Source organism: Saxophila tyrrhenica, assembly GCF_035928015.1.
Source record: "Saxophila tyrrhenica strain CCFEE 5935 chromosome Unknown scaffold_35, whole genome shotgun sequence".
NCBI lineage: Eukaryota > Fungi > Ascomycota > Dothideomycetes > Mycosphaerellales > Extremaceae > Saxophila > Saxophila tyrrhenica.
The window spans coordinates 16987-38709 of record NW_027041767.1 but is presented as its reverse complement, the minus strand read 5'-3'; the positions used below and the strand labels follow the sequence as shown (position 1 = coordinate 38709).

At 56.0% G+C, this 21723-nt stretch overlaps 7 protein-coding genes across 7 annotated transcripts; 3 read left to right on the top strand and 4 right to left on the bottom strand.

The window, feature by feature from the left end:
- Nucleotides 1-534: 534 nt before the first annotated feature.
- Nucleotides 535-2530, bottom strand: LTR77_011197 (uncharacterized protein; the record flags this gene model as incomplete). The annotated part of the gene is made up of 3 exons (XM_064808408.1): nt 535-1764; nt 1818-2289; nt 2343-2530. The coding sequence occupies 3 exons, from the start codon at nt 2528-2530 to the stop codon at nt 535-537; spliced, it is 1890 nt and encodes a 629-aa protein (XP_064653409.1).
- Nucleotides 2531-4704: 2174 nt separating this feature from the next.
- On the top strand, nt 4705-7000 carry LTR77_011196 (uncharacterized protein; the record flags this gene model as incomplete). Its single annotated transcript, XM_064808407.1, has 3 exons — nt 4705-5022; nt 5075-5529; nt 5590-7000. 3 exons carry the CDS (start codon nt 4705-4707, stop codon nt 6998-7000), a joined length of 2184 nt encoding a protein of 727 aa, XP_064653408.1.
- A 1704-nt stretch (nt 7001-8704) lies between these two features.
- Nucleotides 8705-9814, bottom strand: LTR77_011195 (uncharacterized protein; the record flags this gene model as incomplete). The annotated part of the gene is made up of 2 exons (XM_064808406.1): nt 8705-8990; nt 9039-9814. 2 exons carry the CDS (start codon nt 9812-9814, stop codon nt 8705-8707), a joined length of 1062 nt encoding a protein of 353 aa, XP_064653407.1.
- A 437-nt stretch (nt 9815-10251) lies between these two features.
- CDC28 (Cyclin-dependent kinase catalytic subunit) lies at nt 10252-11294 on the bottom strand (the record flags this gene model as incomplete). The annotated part of the gene is made up of 2 exons (XM_064808405.1): nt 10252-10863; nt 10917-11294. The coding sequence occupies 2 exons, from the start codon at nt 11292-11294 to the stop codon at nt 10252-10254; spliced, it is 990 nt and encodes a 329-aa protein (XP_064653406.1).
- A 916-nt stretch (nt 11295-12210) lies between these two features.
- On the top strand, nt 12211-15525 carry LTR77_011193 (uncharacterized protein; the record flags this gene model as incomplete). Its single annotated transcript, XM_064808404.1, has 1 exon — nt 12211-15525. The coding sequence occupies one exon, from the start codon at nt 12211-12213 to the stop codon at nt 15523-15525; it is 3315 nt and encodes a 1104-aa protein (XP_064653405.1).
- Nucleotides 15526-17401: 1876 nt separating this feature from the next.
- Nucleotides 17402-18917, top strand: LTR77_011192 (uncharacterized protein; the record flags this gene model as incomplete). The annotated part of the gene is made up of 2 exons (XM_064808403.1): nt 17402-18235; nt 18300-18917. The coding sequence occupies 2 exons, from the start codon at nt 17402-17404 to the stop codon at nt 18915-18917; spliced, it is 1452 nt and encodes a 483-aa protein (XP_064653404.1).
- A 1566-nt stretch (nt 18918-20483) lies between these two features.
- LTR77_011191 (uncharacterized protein) lies at nt 20484-21540 on the bottom strand (the record flags this gene model as incomplete). The annotated part of the gene is made up of 3 exons (XM_064808402.1): nt 20484-20861; nt 20919-21245; nt 21298-21540. 3 exons carry the CDS (start codon nt 21538-21540, stop codon nt 20484-20486), a joined length of 948 nt encoding a protein of 315 aa, XP_064653403.1.
- Nucleotides 21541-21723: the final 183 nt, after the last annotated feature.

Genomic DNA, 21723 nt, shown 5'->3' with positions numbered 1-21723 from the left:
CTCGTGGTGAACGGAGAAGTGCCCGCGAGCGTGGTCTGGTCATGCTTGGTGAGCCGTGGGGGGGAGAAGGCGTGGTGACGGTGATGATGATGATACTGCGCCTCTACCTCGATGGTGAACTCGAAGTGTCTGACGTGCTGCGCTAACAGCCCAGTTCCGAAACAGTGAGAGAACGAAGAAACGATGCAGCTGATGATGCTTGAACAGTGATACACAAGTAACATATCTGATACAGTTACTTCCCTCCCCTTCCATCCATCCCATCCTTCTCTCTACACACACATATCCCATATCCCACATCCTACGCCTGTACTCGCTGTAGAGACTATCGAACTCTTGGAACGCCTTGCAAAATCGTAGCCCACTGGTCTAAGGAAACACGCAAGAACACCCCATTACTTTCCATCATAAAACGAACGGATGCCCATTTATCCATAACCCTTTCCGTTCGTGGCAAGCAGCTGCGCCCACCGCAGGTCAGAGGTATGTGCAATGAGAACACCAGATTCCGACAAGACAGAAGAGAGAACTCGTCTATTGCTTGCGGAAGTAGAGCGTCAACCAGCCTAGGATCCTGTAACCAGCGATGATGCCAATCATGATGCCGATCCAGGTCCCCGTCTGCCCGACACTGTATCCGTAGTTCTGCAGCACGGCCGTGCCTTCGATCAGACACTCATCCGCGAGCCTGCTGTCGTATGAGCAGGTGCACTTGCCGTCGGGAGTCGCGGGAGGCGCGCAGGTGAAGTTGCGGGCGCCAAACTCGTTGACCATCATGCCCTGGAAGACGTAGGATTGGTAGTCGATGTAGTGGAAGACGTAGCGCCAGAACGGGTTGAGCGTGTGCGGCGGGACGAGGAAGCCGCCCGTGCACATCCAGAGGCCGTTGGCGAAGGCGGTGCCGGCGAGGGCGACGACGAAGATGGGGATGAGGGAGCTGATGAGCACGACGAGCGACTCGGCGGCGATCAAGTCCAAGAACAGCCACATGACCCAGGTGAAGAAGGCCTCGGCGGACGGGCGGAAGTTGGAGAGCCAGTAGGCGACCACGGAGAAGAGCAGGGCGATGAGGAAGAGGTACGGGATGCCGGTAATGAAGTTGGCGACCAGGAAGGACGTGGGCCCGTAGAGACCGTTCGCGCGCTCTTTGATAAAGAGCGCGCGATCCTCTAGGAACGCAGGAATGTAAGCGACGGCCATGAAAGACATGAACGCGCCGCCGAAGAAGATGGCGTTGATGAAGGACTGGATGTTGTTCTGGTTGGGGTTCAATCGCAGCCAGACCGTGCCCATCATGACGGCCAGGCCCATGTACATGGCGATGCGGATGCCGTAGGCGATGATGTCGCGGTAGGACTTGATGAAGGAGCGGTGGATGAGGGCGAGCGGGATGGCGAATCTGCTCGCGCTCTCGTCCTTGACTTCTGCGTTCACGTCGTTGTCCATCGAGTTGCGGGCCATCTCGTCCGTAAGCTCAGTAACGGTGGCAGTAGCAAGCCGCGACTTGTGCCAGGACGAGTGAACCATGTGCAGCTGCTGGTCGACCTCGCTGCGATCACGGGCAAAATCCGTGTTGACGAAGTCGATGATGAATTCGGCCGGGTTCATGTAGAGAGGGATGGGAAAGCCGCAGGCGTCGAAGTATGGCTGGACTTCGGACACTGGACCACTATACGCAGTGCCACCCTGTGACAGAAGGAGGAGCTTGTCGAACATGGCGAAGGTGGAGGTGGACGGCTGATGGATCGATGCGATCACGATCAACTATAAGCATTGTTAGCATGTGATTCCAGTCTGATCGTTTGGAGATGTCTTACGTTGTGCTTCTTAGCAATGTCCTTGACGAACGAAATGACCTCGAACGATGCAGCAGAGTCCAGACCAGAAGTGGGCTCGTCCAGGAAGAGGAGTTTCGGGCTGGTGATGAGCTGGGCCGCCACACTGACACGTCGCTTCTGACCACCTGAGATGCCCTTCCTGATAGGAGTTCCGATCAAGTTGTTGGCTTGGCCGGCGAGACCAAAAGCAGTGAGGAGGGATTCGATACGCTGGATGCGCTCCAACTTGCTCACGCTAGAAGGAAGGGAGAGGCGTGCAGCGAAGTTGAGTGTCTCGCGGACGGTGAGGGAGCCGACCAGCGCATCTTCTTGCTCGACGTAGGCGGAGATGCGGCGGAAGGTCTTAGGGTTAGCAGGCGAGCCGTTGATGTAGACTGCGGCCTTGACGCTGGCGGCCAGGGCGGATGTTCGGTGGGCGAGCACGTTGAGGAGAGTCGACTTTCCGGAACCGCTGAAATGTTTGTTAGCTCATGATCTTTAAAATTGAGGTGACGGTGAACGCACGATGGGCCCATGAGAGCGAGCAGCTCGCCGGCCTTGACGATGCCATTGATATCTGAGAGGATGGTCTTGGGCTGCTGCGACTGCCGGTCCTTGACGGTGACGGTGACGCCCTTCCAGCCGAAGCTGCGGATGTTGGTGTTTGTGAGCTGAGCGTAATCGCCGCCAATCATCTTCTCGATGTCAGACATTTTGCTGTAGCTGGCGCGATCAGGCTTCGCGGCGTGTTGATCCAGGTTGAGCGGTTCAGACACAAGAGTGTCGCGGGGGCGAAGTTGGCAATTGAAGGAATGAGCGTGGGTGAGTCAGGAGACCAGCTTCCGTGTGACCACAAAGAGACGCGGTGTCGGCGAGGCGACAGGGCACGTCGAGAAGGGTAGAAGACTCTTCGAAGGAGTGAAGTCGGTGGAAGAGTCAGTGGGTTGGATGTGCGTAGATCCTGTCGTAGGAGGGAAGAGGGGAGAAGAAGAAGCAGAAGCTAGCGGGCGGGCGTTTGGTGGTAAAAGGAGTCAGTGCGGGTCTGGAGAGGGTGATATCTTGCGCTACACAGCACTCGCGGACAAGGGCAAGGGCAGGGCGAGGTTGGCGAGGTCGAGGTCGTCGTCCGTCTACGTGGGGAAGGCACAGCAACGATCAATTGCTTTGGGAAGGAGCGACGGCGACGTCCGCGGGTTGAGAGGAGGCAAGAGCGATGTGCTGCCACTCCACGCCATCCTCCTCCTGGCGGCCGGCGCTCTCGACCGCACAACGGGTGGCTTTGGAGAGAGAGTGGCATGCGTGCAAACGACTCGCCCTCGCCAACCCTGCTTCTCTGGTGCAGCCGCCGGCCCAAGCGCACGCATTAGTGCACTCGTTAAATCGGTTTCAAATTGCCCTTCCCCACCCTCACCACACTCTGTACCTGCCCTTGGCGCTCGTCGGCAAACGCCCGAGTTTCGTGCCCCTGACCATATCGCGGCACTTCTTCCACATGCGTCCGAGTCGCTTCTCAAATCCAATTCATCCTCCCGTGCTCTTCCGTGGAGCTGCCCATCTCGAACATGCGGCCGCAGCGCATCCCTGGGCGGGGTGATGGCGTGGCACAGGAACAACGGCCGGCCTGTGTAACCGCTGCGGTCTCACACCCTTCGACGGCTACCTGCAGCCCTTTCACGCCGCTTACAGCATCTACAATGACCAGAACAGCTTCGATGCGCGGAGACCTCAGCTGGCACATGCTTTTGTTCGGCTCGTCCAGTTCACCAGCCGAGTCAGATCTCCGCTCCTCAGCGCTCCTTTAGGATTCTGCACATCTCATCATCAGATCATCAAATCTGGTTCCTGGCTAATGCGCCTGTGCCGAGGGTGGGGCGCGCCGCTAATGCCAACCTTAGTCTTCCTTCCAGCCGCCGTCATAGGCGGCTCGGAGGTTTAACTGATTGATCTGCAACGAATCTAAGCTCGATCTGGGCAGTTCGCTGGGACATCACAAACCGCACTCCTTCCAGATCTACCCCTGGATCATGGGTGATATCTCCATTCCTCCGGCAGTCCATTCTCCCGCTCTGCAAGCGTGCTCGTAGTGGTCGCTGCAAGCTCATCATCGATCAGACGGTTGATATGCAACTGCTATCGGTCTTGTGCGACGGGACTGTCTGGGAATGTGCATGCCCTCTGCCACGTTGTCGCCGCTCCAACTCAGCACACCAGTAGCTTGGACGGGCTTGAGCGCAAGTCGGGTACTGGTACAGCTCACCAGTCCTGTGTCGTGGGACGGACTGCGTGATTTGTCGTCTGTTTCGTCCACTAGAGCAGTACAGTCTCCTGATGCATCCGCTTCCCAGATCAGAAAAGCATCACGCTTCTGGGCCACCTCAGGAGTCGTGGCGTAGCGGCCGAGACGGTGTGAAGTTTAGTGAGCGCCGTTGAGAGGTCTCGGAGGTCTAGCGATATCCAAGAGCACCAGATTTGGCGGTAGGGAGCACGGGGCAGTCGGCTAGCCCTCGAGTCCCAAGCCTGGCTGCCGGCCAATAGCACACCCCCCGGTCCTTGCTCGTCACGCCTCTCTTCTCTGCTTCTCTCGTCCAACTGCTCTCTGTCCGAGGGCGTCATGGTGTTCCCATCCTTCGACCACCTTCCCTCTTGAGCTCTCACGCCTTCCATTCACTGTCACGACTGCTGCTGCTGCAACAAAGGGCCTTCCACCGACGTCGCTCGTTACTAACCCTATCTCCTCTGGAATTGCTGTGAATTACACGACCAATCTTGGGTCGACCTCGCCGCGACATATGCTGTATAACTAGCCAGGAACGTTCGGACATGTGCTGAGCCAACCCTACTATTCCAATTACTCCAACAAAGCACAACACTTTCCCTCAGCTTTAGAATGGAGATTCCTGCCCACATCCTCGACGCCGTTCACGCTTCCAACGACATCAACCGCGCTCCCTCCGCCAAATCTTCACCACGAAAAGTTGCGAGTCGGTCACGATTCACAAAGTCGCGCAGTGCGCGCTCTTCCGCCGACGACATTTCTTCTCTCTCCAGTGCCTCTGAGCCGGAACATGGTTACCAGACCGACTTCACATCGCTACCTTCAGATTCCTGTCCCGAAGACATGCAGCCCGACGATGTGGAAGACTTTAAAGATCGCGAGTATCCCCAGTTGAAGGGCAAGACCTATCTGGACCATGGCGGGACTACGGTGCGTCTACTCTGCGTTGGAGAAGATGAGACGGAACTGACAAGCTCAACAGATCTATGCGAAATCCATGATTGAAGAGTTCGCTACTGATATGGTCTCGAACCTCTACGGCAATCCTCACTCTGCGTCTACACCTTCTGCGATCTCAGGACACCGCGTAGACGCCATCCGCGAACGCGCGCTTCGATTCTTTGGCGCGGATCCCGACGAGTTCGACCTCGTCTTCACTATGAATGCGACAGCGTCCATCAAGATGGTCATCGACTGCTTCAAGGACTATGCGGCAACGACGAACACGCCGGTGTGGTACGGGTATCACAAGGACGCACACACCTCGCTAGTGGGCGCAAGAGAGTTGACCAAGATGCACCGATGTTTTGCGAGCGACGAAGAGGTGGATCTCTGGATCAACAGCGGTGGCTTTGGCGGTCCGAGGGCAAGACAGCTGGGCTTGTTCGCGTATCCTGGACAGTCGAACATGACCGGGCGGCGGCTGCCGCTGAGTTGGTAGGCACAAAACGCATCATGAGGATCCCACCGAGGTCAAGACTTGCTAACGTTACGCAGGTGTGGTCGGATCCGGAAGTCGTTCCACAAGGCTGCGACGTACACACTGTTGGACGCAGCTGCGCTTGCGAGCACGGCGCCTCTGGATTTCTCCGATGCTGCAAACGCACCGGATTTCACTGCCCTGTCGTTCTACAAGATCTTTGGGTTCCCCAACATCGGCGCCCTGATTGTTCGGAAAGCTTCGGACCACGTTCTGGGGAGTCGTAAGTTCTTCGGTGGCGGGACCGTCGACATGATCATAGCCATTCAGGACACCTGGCACGCGAAGAAGGAAGGTGCTGTGCACAACCGTCTGGAGGATGGGACGTTACCGTTCCATTCGATCTTTGCTCTGGACCACGCGATGACGTGTCACGAGCGACTGTACGGCCCCAATCCGATGAAGTTCATCTCGCATCACACCGCGCAGCTCGGGAAGATGGTCTGGGATGGGCTGAGCTCGCTCAAACATTCAAACGGCAAGCCCGTCGCCGTCTGCTACAAGGATGACGTTGCCGTCTATGGCGATCCTTCAGTTCAAGGTGCTACGGTCGCTTTCAACATCATCAGATCTGATGACACGATGGTTGGCTACGAGCAGGTCGAGGAGGCAGCAGACGAACGCCAGATCTACGTGCGCAGCGGATCTCTCTGCAACCCTGGTGGCATGGCGTCGTACCTGGGCTGGTCACCGATGGAGATGCGAGCAGCCTACGCAGCAGGCCATCGCTGTACTCACCCAACCCAGCTCATGTTCGGGAGGCCCACTGGCGTGGTTCGCGTCAGCCTGGGCGCCATGAGCACAGAGACAGATGTGCAAACATTCCTGGCCTTCGTCGAGGACGTCTACGTGGACAACAAGGGCGGCGGCCAGCCACGCGCCGCCGTTGCACAAGCCTTGCAAAAGGCACGCACCGTGCAAACATCTAATTCTCTTCGCCCAACATCCCCCAACGCCCCTGCATCACCCAGCCACATGCCTGTGCACGTTCCTCCCGCACCACCACACTCCTTCCAACACCCGGACGGCTCTCCACTCGCCCAACAGCCCGAATCAGACCCGGAACGTCCCCGCTGGGTGCCAGCCGACTACATCAAATACCGCAAGCCCTGGGAAGAGGAGATGCGCAAAGCACAGTACTCCAACCCGCCGACCGTGGGCATGGAGATCAAAGTCCGCGAACTCGACGACGCCTCTTCCCGCAACAACCCGACTCCAAGCGTGAAAGCGCGCAAATTCGGCCGCAGCATGGTCAACTTGTTACGAACCAAACAACATGCCCAAGACGGCTCAGGAGGAGGCGCTGGCGCCGGCGGCGGTAACGGAAACGGAAACGCCAGCCACCACGCTCGGTACGTGCCACCACCAATACCACAACAACCCTCGCAACGTTCTTTGTTCGACAGCAGCAAGAACAGCAACCCTTGACATACGCTGCCTTCTCGGGGACTGAATGAATGAATGAGACCTAACGTGGATTTTGCTGTTCGAACTAGGCCGCCGCTACCGCCTTCGCCACTGTATCAACACGATACCGCGGCCGGCGCTTCGAGCACTTCACTACGGTCACGGCGGAGCTTCGAGAAGGCGCAGTTCAGGTCGAACGTCGAAGCGCTGGGGATGTGAATGTGATTGGATCGATCTGGTTTGGTCAGAATTTTTGATGTTTCAGCATGGCGTTTCCGGGCGGTTTGGGGTTTTGTGTGTGTCTGGGGCTTTGCATATTGAGATGATACCAAGAGCGCTGACGGCATTATTTCTATTTGTGATCATACTGGTACATTGGGCTGATTGGAAAAAGACAGTGAAAAGGGCAGAAAGATATGTGGGCTTGTTGTGCGCTGCGCTGCTGGACTTGGGATACTGCTTGCTTGCTTGTTTGAAAAAGCGAACGGCTGGTTGGGTTGTGGTTTGGGAGACGATTGGTATTGTATTCTTGACACATACATGTAGCAAGAACCTATGTTTGTTACTGCAGCGAGCTGAGCTGGGCTTTGTACATACTATACGCATACTTACATATTTACGTTGGCTGTCGAGCGATTACTGGAGGCGATGTAGCTATAGCGAGAAGAGAACATTTATCACATACTCACGTGCCTCGCTTTCCTATGTCGAATCTGCCCACAATTCTCGCAACACAACGAGCTCTCCGATGACAGATCCCACCCATCCAGCCAACCGAAGAAAACATTCTCGCCACCACCACATGTCTCAACCCCAAACCCAGCCAGGACTACACGCCCTCGCGTCCTCACACACCCACCGACTAAACCGCCCGTTTGGCGGCCACGAGGGCAGGCGTCGGAGCGAATCGTCTCATCCTGCAGCCATCCATCCACACTCGGCACATTCGTCAGAGTTGACAGACGGCATCAACGGCTCCCAAAACCGCTCGCCACGCCGCCGCCACGCCTACACCACCGCCCTTGTCTGGCGCTGAGACGGGTCATCGCAGGTCCATACATATTGTAGAGGTCGTATATGCGCGCGCCTCCACCCGTGGCACATGTCGTATCGGCCGCCATCCGAACCACCACAACCACACGGCTCACTCAACTTTAGCCGGCTCCCTGTACCCTGTCCTGCGCACCTCATGCCCCCTCGACCAGGTCCGCGGAAACCCGCAGCAACACCGCGTCGCACGGCGTCACGTCACTCCGCAACGTTCCTGGGAATTGCACAACGGCTGTGGAGACGCGGCGGAGGTGGTGCAGCACGCTGTGCGACGTTGGGCACAAGATTCGAGAATTTCTAGAAAACCCAGGCCAGGCGATTGTTGCGTTTGTGCTGCGAGAGCGCTTGATTGGAATTCGGACAAAGGGTGTTTTTGGGGTGATGGTGTGGTGGTGCCCTTGTGGTTTTGTCGGGATTCGGGGGGTGGGACGTGTGCGAGGAGGGGGATGTTGTGGTTTGGGGATTGGGGACGGTGAGGTGGCGAGTGTGCGAGTACGGGGAGGCAGAGTCGGTGTGCGAGTACCCGTTGCGTGCGTGGGCGGTGGCGGGGGTGTTGCAGCTGGGATGGTGATGCGGTGCAGAGTGATTACGGTGTCCTTGGATAGCTGAGGTTCGAAGTTGGCGACGCGGCGGTCCTGCTGCTCGTCGTGGTGATCATCTCATGCTCTGGGCTGCTCAGTCTGCGAACAAGAGTCCGGCTGCTTGCTCGATGTTGCCGTCTGTAGCATTGAGCGCTGCAACCGCTTGCTGCTGGTTGAAGCCTAGATCTTGTAAGCTCTTCACGCTCTCAGCCGGGTAGGGATGAGCAGGCGTAGGCAAAGAGGCTCCGAACGGCCTCATCGGGCCCTGTTGCGCCGGCTCTCCTTGTTGCTGAACAGGAGCCTCCAACGGCACCGCCCTCCTCACCACCCCAGCAACCCGCTCCGCCCACTCCCAAGGCCTCTCCTCCCCAGCAGGCTCACTGCAAAAGTACTCCCATCCCATCACACCCCCAAACCCCTCCCCATACCTACTCCTTAGCGTCCTCAACACCCCTCCCAGCCCCTCCCATCGCACAAACCCACTGCCCAACTTCGGGCTCGTAAGCAGACCCAGCACCACCCTCCTGCTCGCCCACCCAGCAGCGACAATAGCATCGTACCACATAGTCGTCCCCGCACTCCCCCATCCATTGTAGAACTGCACATTATACCACGCAATCTCCCTTCCCCTCTGGCGCTCCAACTCAAAGTAATTGAACCCCGACAAGTGCGGTTGACCAACCAACAGCGCAGTCGCCACCGGCGCCATGGTGATCAAGAACTCCGGTCCAAAATCCGCTCGTAGCGTGTCGATGAGTCGGATCATACTGGACAACGAGACTTCCTCTTCGACATCCAAGTCCATGCCGTCGAAGTCATAAGTCCGCAGGAAGTCCCGTAGAGGCTCGTAGTACGTTCTAAACGCCCCCTCATCCTCCGTGGCCAGACGGGTGAAGGTACCTTTGGCGGCTCCGCCGAGCATGGCGAGGCATTTTATTCCTGTTGCGCGGAGCCAGGCGACTTCGGACCAGAGGGTGGCGAATTTGGGATGAGATGGGGGGTTGTCGTTGAGGGTGAGGTCGCCGGGGGTGGAGTTGAGATGGACGGCTGCGAGGATGAGGTGGGTTACGCCGGTGGGGTTGGTTATGAAAGGAAGTAAGGAGACTGGTTGGTCATGGTTGGGGTGGTGGTGGGTTTGGTGGTAGAGGATCAGGCGGGGGCCTTGGGGGAGGGGGAGGAGGTCAGTGGGGTTGAGGGGTGGCATGGTTTTGCGATTCTGGCATTGAAAGGTGTCTCTCGCATGGGGGGGTGATGTCTCAAGGTGCAAGAAGCGGAGCAGGCGGAGTAGAGAGGTAGCAACTCAATATGGGACATAATTTAAACGGAGTACATCTTCCCAAAAAAGAACATGAAGCTACTGTGACGGAGAAGAGGTGGATCAACACTAAACACTCAAGACATCAGAATTCCTCAAAGTCATTTCTGTTGCTGCGAAGAGCTCATTGTCAATGCACATTTGCAGTGTTCCAGTATCTCTAATGCAACGCCAGTCCTGCTGTCCCTTGCCCGCAACCCTTGATCTGACAAAGGAGACATCTGGAATATCCTCAAGCCTACCGCATGTCCCTTTTCGTCCTTGCCTCCTCATCGTATCATGTCCATCATCAGACGTACTGCGTCCCGTCCTCCACATCCCATCCCTCAATGATACCCATTCGTCCTTCCGCCAAAGACGCCCATGCTTGGTTGGATGTACCCGTGCAAGCAAGCTTGCTTCGCACTGATCCTGCCCGCCGGATCGTAGACCAACAGCGCCTCCAGCAGATCCAGCCCCTCGTTGCCCAGCATCTTCACCGCATCCTTCGTCACAATCTCCTCATCATGCTTGCGCTCCCATTTAGGGAAGCTCGACTTGAAGTCCGGGAACGACGTGACGCCTGGCCAGTCGTTCTCCGAAGGCGTACCCAACACGCGGAAAATCTTGAAGATCTCGTCGATCTCGCTGTCACCCGGGAAGAGTGGTTTGCGCGTCGCCATCTCTGCGAAGATGCAGCCGATGCTCCACATGTCGACACCCGTGCTGTACTGTCTCCCGCCCAGCAAGATCTCCGGCGCGCGGTACCAGAGCGTGACGACTTCGTGGGTGTATGTGCGGAGAGGGACGCCAAAGGCGCGGGCGAGACCGAAGTCAGCAATCTTGAGGTTGCCGTTCACGTCGATGAGAAGGTTCTGGGGCTTCAGGTCGCGGTGGAGGATGCGGTGGGAATGGCAGTAGCGGATGCCGGTCAGTAGCTGTGTGGTGAACTTCTTGACCTGAGCAGGATGTTAGTAGGTGGCTGCTTGGACGAAGAATACGCCAAACCTACCATCTCCGTCCCCAATCCCATATGTCCCATCCTCCCCTCCATCGCGCCGTCTGGTAATGGCTTGCCCCGCCCACCCTGGCTCACAGGCAGCGCCTCCATGTACTTCTTCAGGTCCAAGTCGAGGAACTCAAACACGAGATAGAGCTTGTGGCCATCCGCATGAACAATGTTGAGTAAGCGCACAATCGCAGGATCGTTCATCTCCTTCAATAGCGAGATCTCGCGAATGGCTGTTGATGGGACACCCTCATCTTCTGCTTCAAGGCGAATCTTCTTGAGCGCGACGATGCGTTGATCGGGTGTAGTGAGGTCGCGCGCCTTGTAAACGACACCGTACGTGCCCTCCCCGACCTTCTCGAGCTTCTGGTAGTTCTCCATCGTTTCCTGGTTGTCGTGTTGTGGTCCGGGTGGGAGTGTAAGTTGGTAGTTCGCTGCAATGTTAGTGGGCGTTTGATGTGGCTACGGTGCCTTCATATGCTCCATCCAGGCCTCTCCCAGCTTCACGTAGATTCTCTGAAGCTCAATGCTTTGTGTCGGGTCGTTCTTTTGGTCAGTTCACCAGCGATCAACAAAACACGCGATCGCGCTTGCGCTTGCATATGCGGGCCGTTGGCCGGAAAGGCTTGGCATGCACCTCAGACGTCGGTTTTGCCAGCACATGTGTCGCCTCAAGTCTTGCTAGTACTGATTGCAGGCTCACATCGACACGCACGAGTTCGCGCAGATACTATAGTGCAGCGTGATGGGTGTGCTCTCTTTGCAGGGCACCGCGATTCGGATAGAGAGATGCTATCAGCTGCAGGCCAGCTCACCTGCGTGCGGCTGATCACATGAGTACGCGACACAAGCGCGCTACCACTCCGTTCTCATCTGGAAAACGCAATTACTTCGACACGGCAAGCGAAAAATAGTGAAAGCGGCCGCCCGGATATAGCTGGCAGTGACAGTCTTCTCCGACACGAGATTGCGGTCAGAAAGACCACATCACTCTCGTCAGTGGGCTGTCTTTGTCTGTGAGAAGGTCCCTTATACGGCTCACACTGATCAAGTGGACCTTCTTCTCCGAACGGAATCGCGGCTCAAAAGGCCACATCACTGCCGTCAGTGGGCTGTCATTGTGTGTGAGAAGGTCCCTTATACGGCTCACACCGATCTAGTGGACCGTCTTCTCCGACAAGGAATTGCGGCCCAAAGGGTCACATCACTCCCGTCAGTGGGCTATCGTCGTCTGTGAGAAGGTCTCTTACACAGCGCACACCAATCTAGTGGACCGGTCTCACTATCGACAGCTTGCATGGCTCCCAATCGAGGTAAAGGCAAGGCACGAGCTGTTGACGGTCCGGCTCGAGCGCTTACAAACGGCCAACGGACCACTCGATCTTCCCGGAAGTCTAAGGCTGGAAACGACGATGTTTATGGAGATATGCTTGCCGAGGCGGCTGTCGTCGATCCCCTGGCGGAGGAGCTCTCAGACAGACCGTTGAAGAGACGGCGAGTGGCCGCGAAGTCGAAGCCGGATGCCGGCTCTCCAGGAAAGCATGAGCGGCAGCTGAATACGCCACCCCGCCCGTTACCCCTGAATATGCAGACGGTGGAAGACTCTTCTGCTTCAGATGACGAAGATGAGAGCGACTTCGGCTTCGAAGACGTGGACCTTGATCAGCCTGCTGCATCCAGCCCGGCCGCAGCTGACCAGCACGACGACGGTATTGCAGACGTCTCCGTTGCCGTGGACTCCGTCCCGAAGCGTCAGGTCCGCCTGAAGCGCAAACCAGCATCCGTCGCAGAGAAAGCATATCGACTCCAGGTGCACAAAGCCCACGTACTCTGTCTGCTCGGACACTGCATGTACATCAACAGCTGGTGTAACAATCTTTCTGTTCAGCGACATCTGCGGCCACTGCTACCCAAGAATGTCATCTCCTTCCTAAACCCAAAAGCAGCAGACTCTCAATTCCGGCAGACCGAAGCTTTCATGGACGGCCTAAGACAAGCCTCGGACATCTTCAGGGGGACATTCCAAATCACAGCTTCTGGGATGCGCAGCGCACAGTGGGAGACAGAACCAGATGATATCAAAGCTGGGCCAGTGGATCGGTCCGACTTTATCTCGGCTGCTCGCGATCTCGAAGGCTCGCAGGACACTGGTAATCAGCTGTTTTGTGCTCTATTACGATCTGTTGGGGTTGAGGCTCGACTGGTCTGCTCTCTACAGCCTCTACCCTTTGGCAACCCGACAAACAAGTCCAGCACGCCACAAAAGGTGAACAAGCCAGTCGTGTACGCCACAGCGTCTGGAATGCGTTCTTCAGCTCCAAACTCTGACACCGACGACCATGCTATGCAATCCTCTTCAACGGTAGGCAAAGTCCCATCAGCCCGCCGCCGTCTCGGTCAGCCCTCATTTGCTCCCGATCCAGCACCACCTGTAGCATCATCCAAACCAAAGACATCTGTTCGAAGACTGAACTTTCCTGTCTTTTGGATAGAAGCATTCAATCCAGCTCATCAAAAGTGGATTCCGGTGGACCCTATCGTCTCAAGTACCGTCGCCAAACCATCTAAGCTGGAGCCACCATCATCCTATCACCTCACTCAGCTCAGCTACGCCATTGCGTTCGAACAAGACTGTGTAGTCCGGGATGTCACCCGTCGTTACGCTCGTGCGTTCAATGCCAAAACCCGCCGTACCCGAGTCGAAAGCACGACCAACGGCGCCGCATGGTTCAAGAAAGTTTTGCGCTTCTTCCGCCGCAGAGGCGAAGCCTTGGATCGGGATCAAGTAGAGGACGCTGAGCTGAGCCAGCGCGAGGCGAAAGAAGGGCTACCGGGTAATGTGGTGGACTTCAAAGATCATCCTTACTACGCGCTCGAGCGGCATATGAGACGCCATGAAGTCATACACCCGAGGCGAGAGGTCGGCAAGGTCAATGCTGGCACGGCTGCGAAGCCACGTATGGAGGCGGTCTATAGGCGGACCGACGTATGCATTTGTCGCAGCGCAGATAAGTGGTTCAGGCTGGGTCGCGAGATCAAGGAAGGCGAGCAGCCGCTGAAGCGTATTCCTGCGCCTCGCTCCAGGAGACTGCAGAGGTCCCCTTCTGCTGCAATGGACGGTGATGACGGAGGCGAGGAGGAGAGGGAGATGACACCTCTCTACGCGCACTTTCAGACCGACCTGTACGTGCCGCAGCCCGTCCGTAATGGCAAGGTACCTCGCAACGCTTTCGGCAATCTCGACATATACGTTCCTTCCATGGTTCCTGCAGGAGGCGTGCACGTTCGACATCCGCTCGCACGTGACGCGGCCAAGGTTCTGGGTGTTGATTGGGTTGATGCCGTGACGGGCTTCAAATTTGAAGGCAGGAGAGGCACACCGGTCACAGATGGAGTCGTTATTGCGGAAGAGAACGGCGATTCTGTAAGAACTATCATTGAAGGCTTGCTGGACGAGCGAGTGGAGGAGGAGGCGATGGCGAGAAGTAAAGTTGCGCTGGGCTTGTGGCGCAAGTTCTTGGTAGGCTTGAGGATCAGAGAGAGGGTAGCGACGTATGGAGAAGCAGCAGCCGATGTTGAGATGGAAGAGGACCATGGTGGAAATAATGACGATCTGGACTACGAGGGCGGTGGGTTTGTTCAGTCAGACGCTGCGGATAACGAGACGTTGCCGACTGCAGGTCGCTTCTCGTTGATGGAACTTGCTAGCGGCACTGCTTCACGCAAGAAGAAAGTTGATGGTGCGGCTAAGCAGAGTAATAAGCGGGTTAAGGACGAGGAGAGCGAAGAAGCTGCTGACTTTTCGGATGCTGGAAGCGAGGATGGCGATGAAGATGACAGCAGGGCCAATCCTTCGACGTCTGCCTCCCGAGTTACTCGCAGCCGACGGAGGATTGTAGAGGACGAGGACAGTGCGCACGAAACCACTCCCGAACGCGGAGAAGCGCTCCATACTGCCCACCACCATGCTAGCGACGAGGAGGGCGGCGGGTTTCTGCCCGACGACAGTGACAACGACATCACTGGCGGTGGCTTTCTGCCCAGTGCGGTAACCCAAGAAGGATATGGTGGAGGAGGATTTGTTCCTACAGACGACGGTAGCAGACTCCTCCAAGACGGCTTGGATGAGGGTGGAGGTGGCTTCCTACCGGATGAGGAGGCTGGACCAGAGGTGGATGACCATGTTGGCAATGCTGCAGGTGATTTCCTGCCGGTCGACGGTGGTGGCTCAGGTTTGGAGAAGGATGATCACGATGACCATGGAGGTGGCTTCGTGCCTGATGAAGACGATATGGCCACTGAAGGTAATGATGGTCACAGCCAGAATCTCCAGCCGAGGAACGAGCCTCATCAAGAACTAAGTCGTTCCGCGAATACTCCAGCGGAGCCACCGGGAGAGAAGCAAGCGTCCGACCAAACGGATATCATCACGTCCGCGACACCCAATCGGCGTCTGGATGCGGATACGACTACGAGAGCCATCAACTCATCTGTCACCATTGCCGGGACAGAGCCCGCTGCCAGCGAGGCGGACGAGAGCGATCGAGGCTCGATGCTTTCGCATGACCCGGAGGACGAAGATGCGGAGCCAGATTGGCTTGAGAGTGATTGAAGAGCTTGACAGTACCGGCGTTGTCTAGTATAGCCAGGGCTGGAGTGGTTGTAGAGGGCTGGATAGCCACGGATCGACCGTAGATGATTGGGAGAGCGGGATGGCAGTATGACAAGCTGAGCGTTGGCAGATTGTCGGGTAGGGCAGTGGTATGAAGCCCTTTTAGAATCAGGGTACACTAATGTATCAGTTGTAGTACTTGCCCTTGACCCCAGGCACGACCTCCTTCTCATCCATCTCATTCCTGGTCTTCCCTTTTGCGACTTCCAAGGCTATTTGAGCCACCGACCCGCTGTCCTGCAGTTGTCTTTTGCTGCGGCCTGTTCCATTTATCAGATCCAACTTCTTCAGTGACAGTGCCCTTAACTACCTTCGATGGCATTTCGTCTCCGGGATGGGAAAGGTAGAGTACACACAGTCCGTCCATTGCTGATTGTTCAGAAGATGGCGCAGCGAACTCCATTTCACAAATTCGCCTGTGACGGATCCCACACATTCGGCGAGGTTGACGTTGATAGATACGGAAGGGCACACGTCCTTCGCTCTTTCCTTTCATTTGGACTTTCGCATTGTCCATACCTTAATTTGACCCACCTCGCCAGCATGCCCAAGACCAGCGTATCTGCTAACCAGTGTTTCATCGTGGTCGTTTGGACGCATATAGACTGACGAGTACAGATAGCAGTATCTCGAGCTTGCTTCCTGCGATCCTATTTCCTACCTTGCATATATGCCTCAAGACGGGGTCAGTGTCGCTCTCGCAGGATCAGCAATCCTTCCTTCCATGCACTTGTACAACAATAACAACAACAATAACACCGAAACCATGCAGCCTTCTCCTGCTGGATGGAATCCCTCAAACGCCCTACAAGCTGCTGTAGAGATATTGGTGTGGTGCCAGCACCGAGAACGCGATCTCACGTCAAGACTAGCCTTTCGCTTCTTGGCCGTCACGGTCACCTCCGGACGACTTGGCTCTCATGCGGCCGGTATGGGCCAGCAGACCCTCGATCCACCAAGTTGGGCTGACGGCGAGCCATAGACAAGCGAGATGCATCCTCACTGCAGCCTTACTGCATGGTCTAGCTGCTCCAGCCAGCCATGGCATCCATGCATCGTCCTATCAGCGATTCTACTAGCAGCGGATCTTACGTCCGGACGCGGCAGGATCTTACCTTATCAAAAGAAATGGCAGCTCATCAGCTGGTGGCATCCTCTCGAAGACGCTATTCAGCCTTCGCGTGCCACTGGACGCCAGTTCGGCCTCAGATGTTACGACGGGGAACTTCTCACATCGCTAGATTCTCGCTGATTGCCATCTCCATGGATGGGACGATTTTGGTTCCAAAAAAGCCTGGCAATGCGGCGAAAAGAGGGTGGGGTGCGCCCTCGCTACAAATTCCAAGAGGTCAAGAAGGATTTTCTGACTTAGCGAAAAGAAGACCGTGCAAGCGTGGAGCTTAACGACTTGAGCTTAGCTCTATCGGCAGCTTGAGCGAGTTGGCACGTGGGGTGAGACGCCTCGGCCATCTGGGCGATAGAGCTTACCACTAGTTGGCGCCTTGCAGGCAATTAGTGCATATTTTGCCTTTGGACCCGATGTTCTGGCCGGCCTCTCCGGGCATCCAGAAGCCAGGTCCTGCACAGAAGGACCTTCGTTTCGGCGCAAGCACGCCATTCCCACACGAACGACTATCGCATCCACCTCAAATGCTCGCGATCCAGGCGGTCCCCTGCCACTTGGCATGGGACACCATACGAAGTTATAAACTGCCACATGGGTCCCAGTCTGATGGTTTTCCAATAACATCGCCAGGCATCGTTAGCCCTACGTCCTGTCACCTGACTTTGACCATCATTGGCCGTATCACTCACCATGGCTTCTTCTCCACCATACGATGAAGAGTTCAAGACTGATCCGAAGATCAACGTTGTCGACGACTTAGAGTCCGGCTCCGAGAATGTCGACACAAGACGAGGCTCGATTGTCATCATCCAGGAGCTGGTGGCAGAGGACCACTCCCATGACATCAAACTCCGGACGATGACCTGGCAGAAGGCTGCTTGGTTGCTTTGCGGCGAGCAGGTCTGTCTCGCCATCATGGCTCAGACCTGGTCTCTCTCTGTCCTCGGCTGGGTCCCTGGTATCATTACCATGCTGGTCGCAGGGACACTCTTCTACATCACCTCCTTGACCATGCACAAATTCATCATGAAGCATCCGCAAATCATGGACATCTGCGACTTTGGATACTACGCCTTCGGCAAGAGCAAGATCGCATACCACTTCACCGCCTTTATGCTGCTCGCCAACAACATCATGCTGATCGGCTTCCACGTCCTTACTGGCGCCAAGATCCTGAACACCCTGTCCGACCACTCGCTCTGCACGACCGTCTTTTCCGTCATCACGATGCTTATTGGCATTATCATGTCCATGCCACGAACGCTCAAGCATGTCTCTTTCATGAGTATGTTCTCCGCTGCCGCCATGGGCCTCTCCGTCCTCCTCTTCTTGGTGTTTGTCGGCATCGAGGACCACCCTTCCTATGGATACTATGGCGAGTACCCAGAAGACACAGTCATCAACAGCGGCAAGGTCGGCACCTACGTCTTCCCGCTCGAACGTAGTGCTGGATTCGTCGCTTGCATGAATGCCGTCCTCAACATCACCTTCATTTGGGTCCCCCAGATCTTGTTCCCGACTTTCGTAAGTACTATCGACCCTCCGATATGTTAGAAGACCTCTGCTGACCTCCTTCGCGATCTCTGAGATGATTCGGCCCCAAGATTTCCCTAAATCTCTCGCCGTTGTGACCGTCGTTTCCGGCTTCCTCTTCGTGGTCCCACCAGCGATCGGCTTCCACTACCTTGGCCAGTACTCCACGGCACCAGCATTCGGATCCCTGGGCGTCGAGACGTACAAGAAGGCTTCTTTCGCTTTCGTCATCGTTCCAACAATCGTCATTGGTGTCATCTACGCAAACGTCTCCGCCAAATTCATCTACGGCAAGGTTTTGCGCGGATCACATCACCAGCATTCGAACACCGTCATCGGCTGGAGCGTCTGGGCTGCGGTCATGGCCGTCATCTGGTTCATCGGCTTCCTCTTCGCTGAAGTCATCCCCAGCATGGGCGACTTCCTCTCCCTGCTCGGCGCCGTCTTCGACTCTTTCTTCGGCTTTATTTTCTTCGCTGTCGCCTACTACCACCTCTACAAGGGCCAGTGGTGGAACGGGGCCTTCCGATCGATCATGACCGTTGTCCACATCATCGTCATGTTCGTTGGTCTGTTCTTGCTGGGTCCGGGTCTATACGCCGCGGTGTCGCAGATTATTATCGATTATGCGTACTCCTATTCGGCGTTCAGCTGTGCCGATCTATCGATCTAAGCGGCGAGAGCCGGGTGTCGGTTGAGATGGCGTTCGAGGGCTGTAGTTATGATATCCAAAGCACTTGTGTAAAGTTACGAAGAGTACGACCCTGCAAAGAGATTCACATTAAGCACCTAAAGAACTGTGCAAGCTCCCTCAGCATTGTCAACAGCTTGAAGATCGTATCTAGCACACACTTGCATCTCCTCTCGATGCTGGCCCACGAGTTCAAGCTGCAATATCTCGCGCTAGAGAATGGACTTCGGCGTTGTCGAGGACAATCGGGGACTGTCTCGCAGAGACCGAGTAGGTCATGACAGCTGCGCTGGCTGCCCCAAGCTCGCTCAAGGAGTGTTCGAGGACCTGCCTCGGTGAGGTGTGGTCGAATTGTGCATCTCCACCTGCGAAGCGTCAGCTATGGCTCCCGACGGCCAGTCGACGACTTCAAGATATGAATGCGGCTCGGAGAAGTGTCACCGGCAGCATGGCATACACTTAAAGTCGACCAAGGGGCAGCTCGAGGTCGCGAGAACAAATCGCTAGCATTCATTCGAGTGCTATCGAACCCACGTCGAGGTGAGTACGCCCGAACTCAAGATCTCGCAAGAAGCATACTCTTTTCCCCTTGACTGCGCTTGGCAGTTCCTTGGGAAGGGTTGCGGCCTGCATGATGATACACTGACGGCTCAATGATTGACGAGGACGACCTAGTGCGAAACTTGGACCTTCAAGCAGGACGACTTGAGACGCAAGTGCAGAGATTGGACATGCTCGATAACCACGAGTATCCACGAGGACAGATTGGTGAAGGTGCAGAAGGAAGGATTCCTGTTCTCCGAGAGAACGATATGGTCACGAGATGGGGTATCTGCATCTGAAGAGAACGTTTCGATCTTGGAGAACATGTTAGGCGCCAGCCTCGCAGCCTAGTATTCATCATCGATTGTGAGAGCACTTGTTATTCCAGAGCCAGCTTCTCCCAAATCTCAACAGATGGAAAACTGTCACAACCGCTCGATCGCCATCTCAGCGTGCTTGTGCCCTGGAGATGAGCACCGGTGTGTGGCAAGATGGTGAAACTTAAGACCATCATCTAAAGTCATCCGGCATGGAGGAGGTTCAGCCGAGTAGTCGTCTCGTAGGGCGAAAGAGTTCTGATGGTCATGTGCTGACTGTTCTGACCCTGGAGAACACGCTATGATGAGCGAGAACGACCTAGGTCAACTGCGATTTTGATCTTGGTTCCATGACCCTTCTCTCTAGCCAGCCTGCAGCAATACTGCAGTTGTATCACCGATGGTGGCTGGAAGTGGGTGCGGCTGCCTTTCTCCAAGACGGACAGGGGTTCAAATACCACCAAGCTCTCGGTCCACCGCTCTCCTCCATTGGGAGAGCGCGTAAGTAAGTACACATGATTCTCGAAAGGTTCAGCGATAACTCAGCTTTCATGCTATTCCACTTCCTTCTATGGCCTCGTCTCGACCCGGACGTCCTGAGCCCCGTCCGACCTCATGCAATCATGATTTCATAAGATGCTTTTCCTTCAAACAACCTCCATGGACCCTCATCTCATCTTGGAAACACTCAAAGATGGCTCTTCAGGATCTGCCCGCCCTCGAACGTCTCGCCGGGCTCCAGCTTCTGCCACCCATCCACCGCACCCACCTCTACACACACCATATTCTTGTACCCATCCTTGGGCTCGAAGTCACCCATCCCCTTCGCCTTCTCGATCCACGGGTTCCACACCACGCTGTCCACGAGGCGATCTCGCTGGACATCGAGCCGCGACTTGCCGTCCTGCACGATAGAGGTGGTGTCCTGCTTGATGGACTTGTAGACGCGGTCGACTTCGCCGGTGATGCGGAGCTCGGGGGTAGATTGCTGGTGCTCTTTGGCGTCAAGGACTTTGTCGATGTAGGTGGTGCTGCCGAGGCCGTTGACGGAGCAGCGTGTGACGTCCTGTAAACCTACGTTAGTCACAGCACAGCTTTACATGAAGGTTGTGGTGTTGCTTACATCCACTCTGAAGTAGCTATGCAGCAGCATCTGGAACTCAAACATCTCCTTGCCTTGGTTCGTGACATTGAGCATTGTCTGTAGCCCGTCCTTGCCCAAAGTCACTGAGTAGACCAGTCCAAACGCATATGGCCACTGCTTCTTCGCCTCTTCGCTGAGCTGCGCGTGCGAGAGCCCAAAGTCAAGCTTGATCGAGTCATCACCTCCTCTTGCTAGTGACCCAGACTCAGACGACGAAGAGCCCAGGTACTCCCAGTTCGAGTTTCGTCCGAAGCCGTGTTGAGGAAGCTTTCCCGTAGCGTGGTCCTTTGGAGGCGGGCCAAAGCACTGTGTTGATTAGCGGAGAGCACACTCGCAGCCTCTTGACAATGCAACATACCGGAAACACCACAGGTATCCCTCCCCTCACCGGCTTGCTACCATCCAGCTTCGCGGCCTCGCTCACCCACAAGTTCTCCTTGCCATTGCTCTTCCAGCTCACGACCGTCGCGCCGTATAGCAGCACATCAACCGAGTCGCCGGTAGGAAGACGTGCATTTGCTCGCCCGTTCTCTACACGCACGCTGGGCTGTGGGCCTGTGCCCGATGCCGTTATTGGGGACGGCTTATTCGAGCGGTCCATGGTCGCTGCCGTGAATAACTTGGTCGGTGTGGAGTATGAAGGCGCGGTGGTTCAGTATCACACTGTGAAAGTGGTTGTTGTGAGGTAGTGGGCTGTATTCCAAAATTCTGGAAGACAGAGATGGTATGAAGTCACTGCTGCACCGATCTGCAAGACGAGTTTCAGATATCACTCAACACGGAA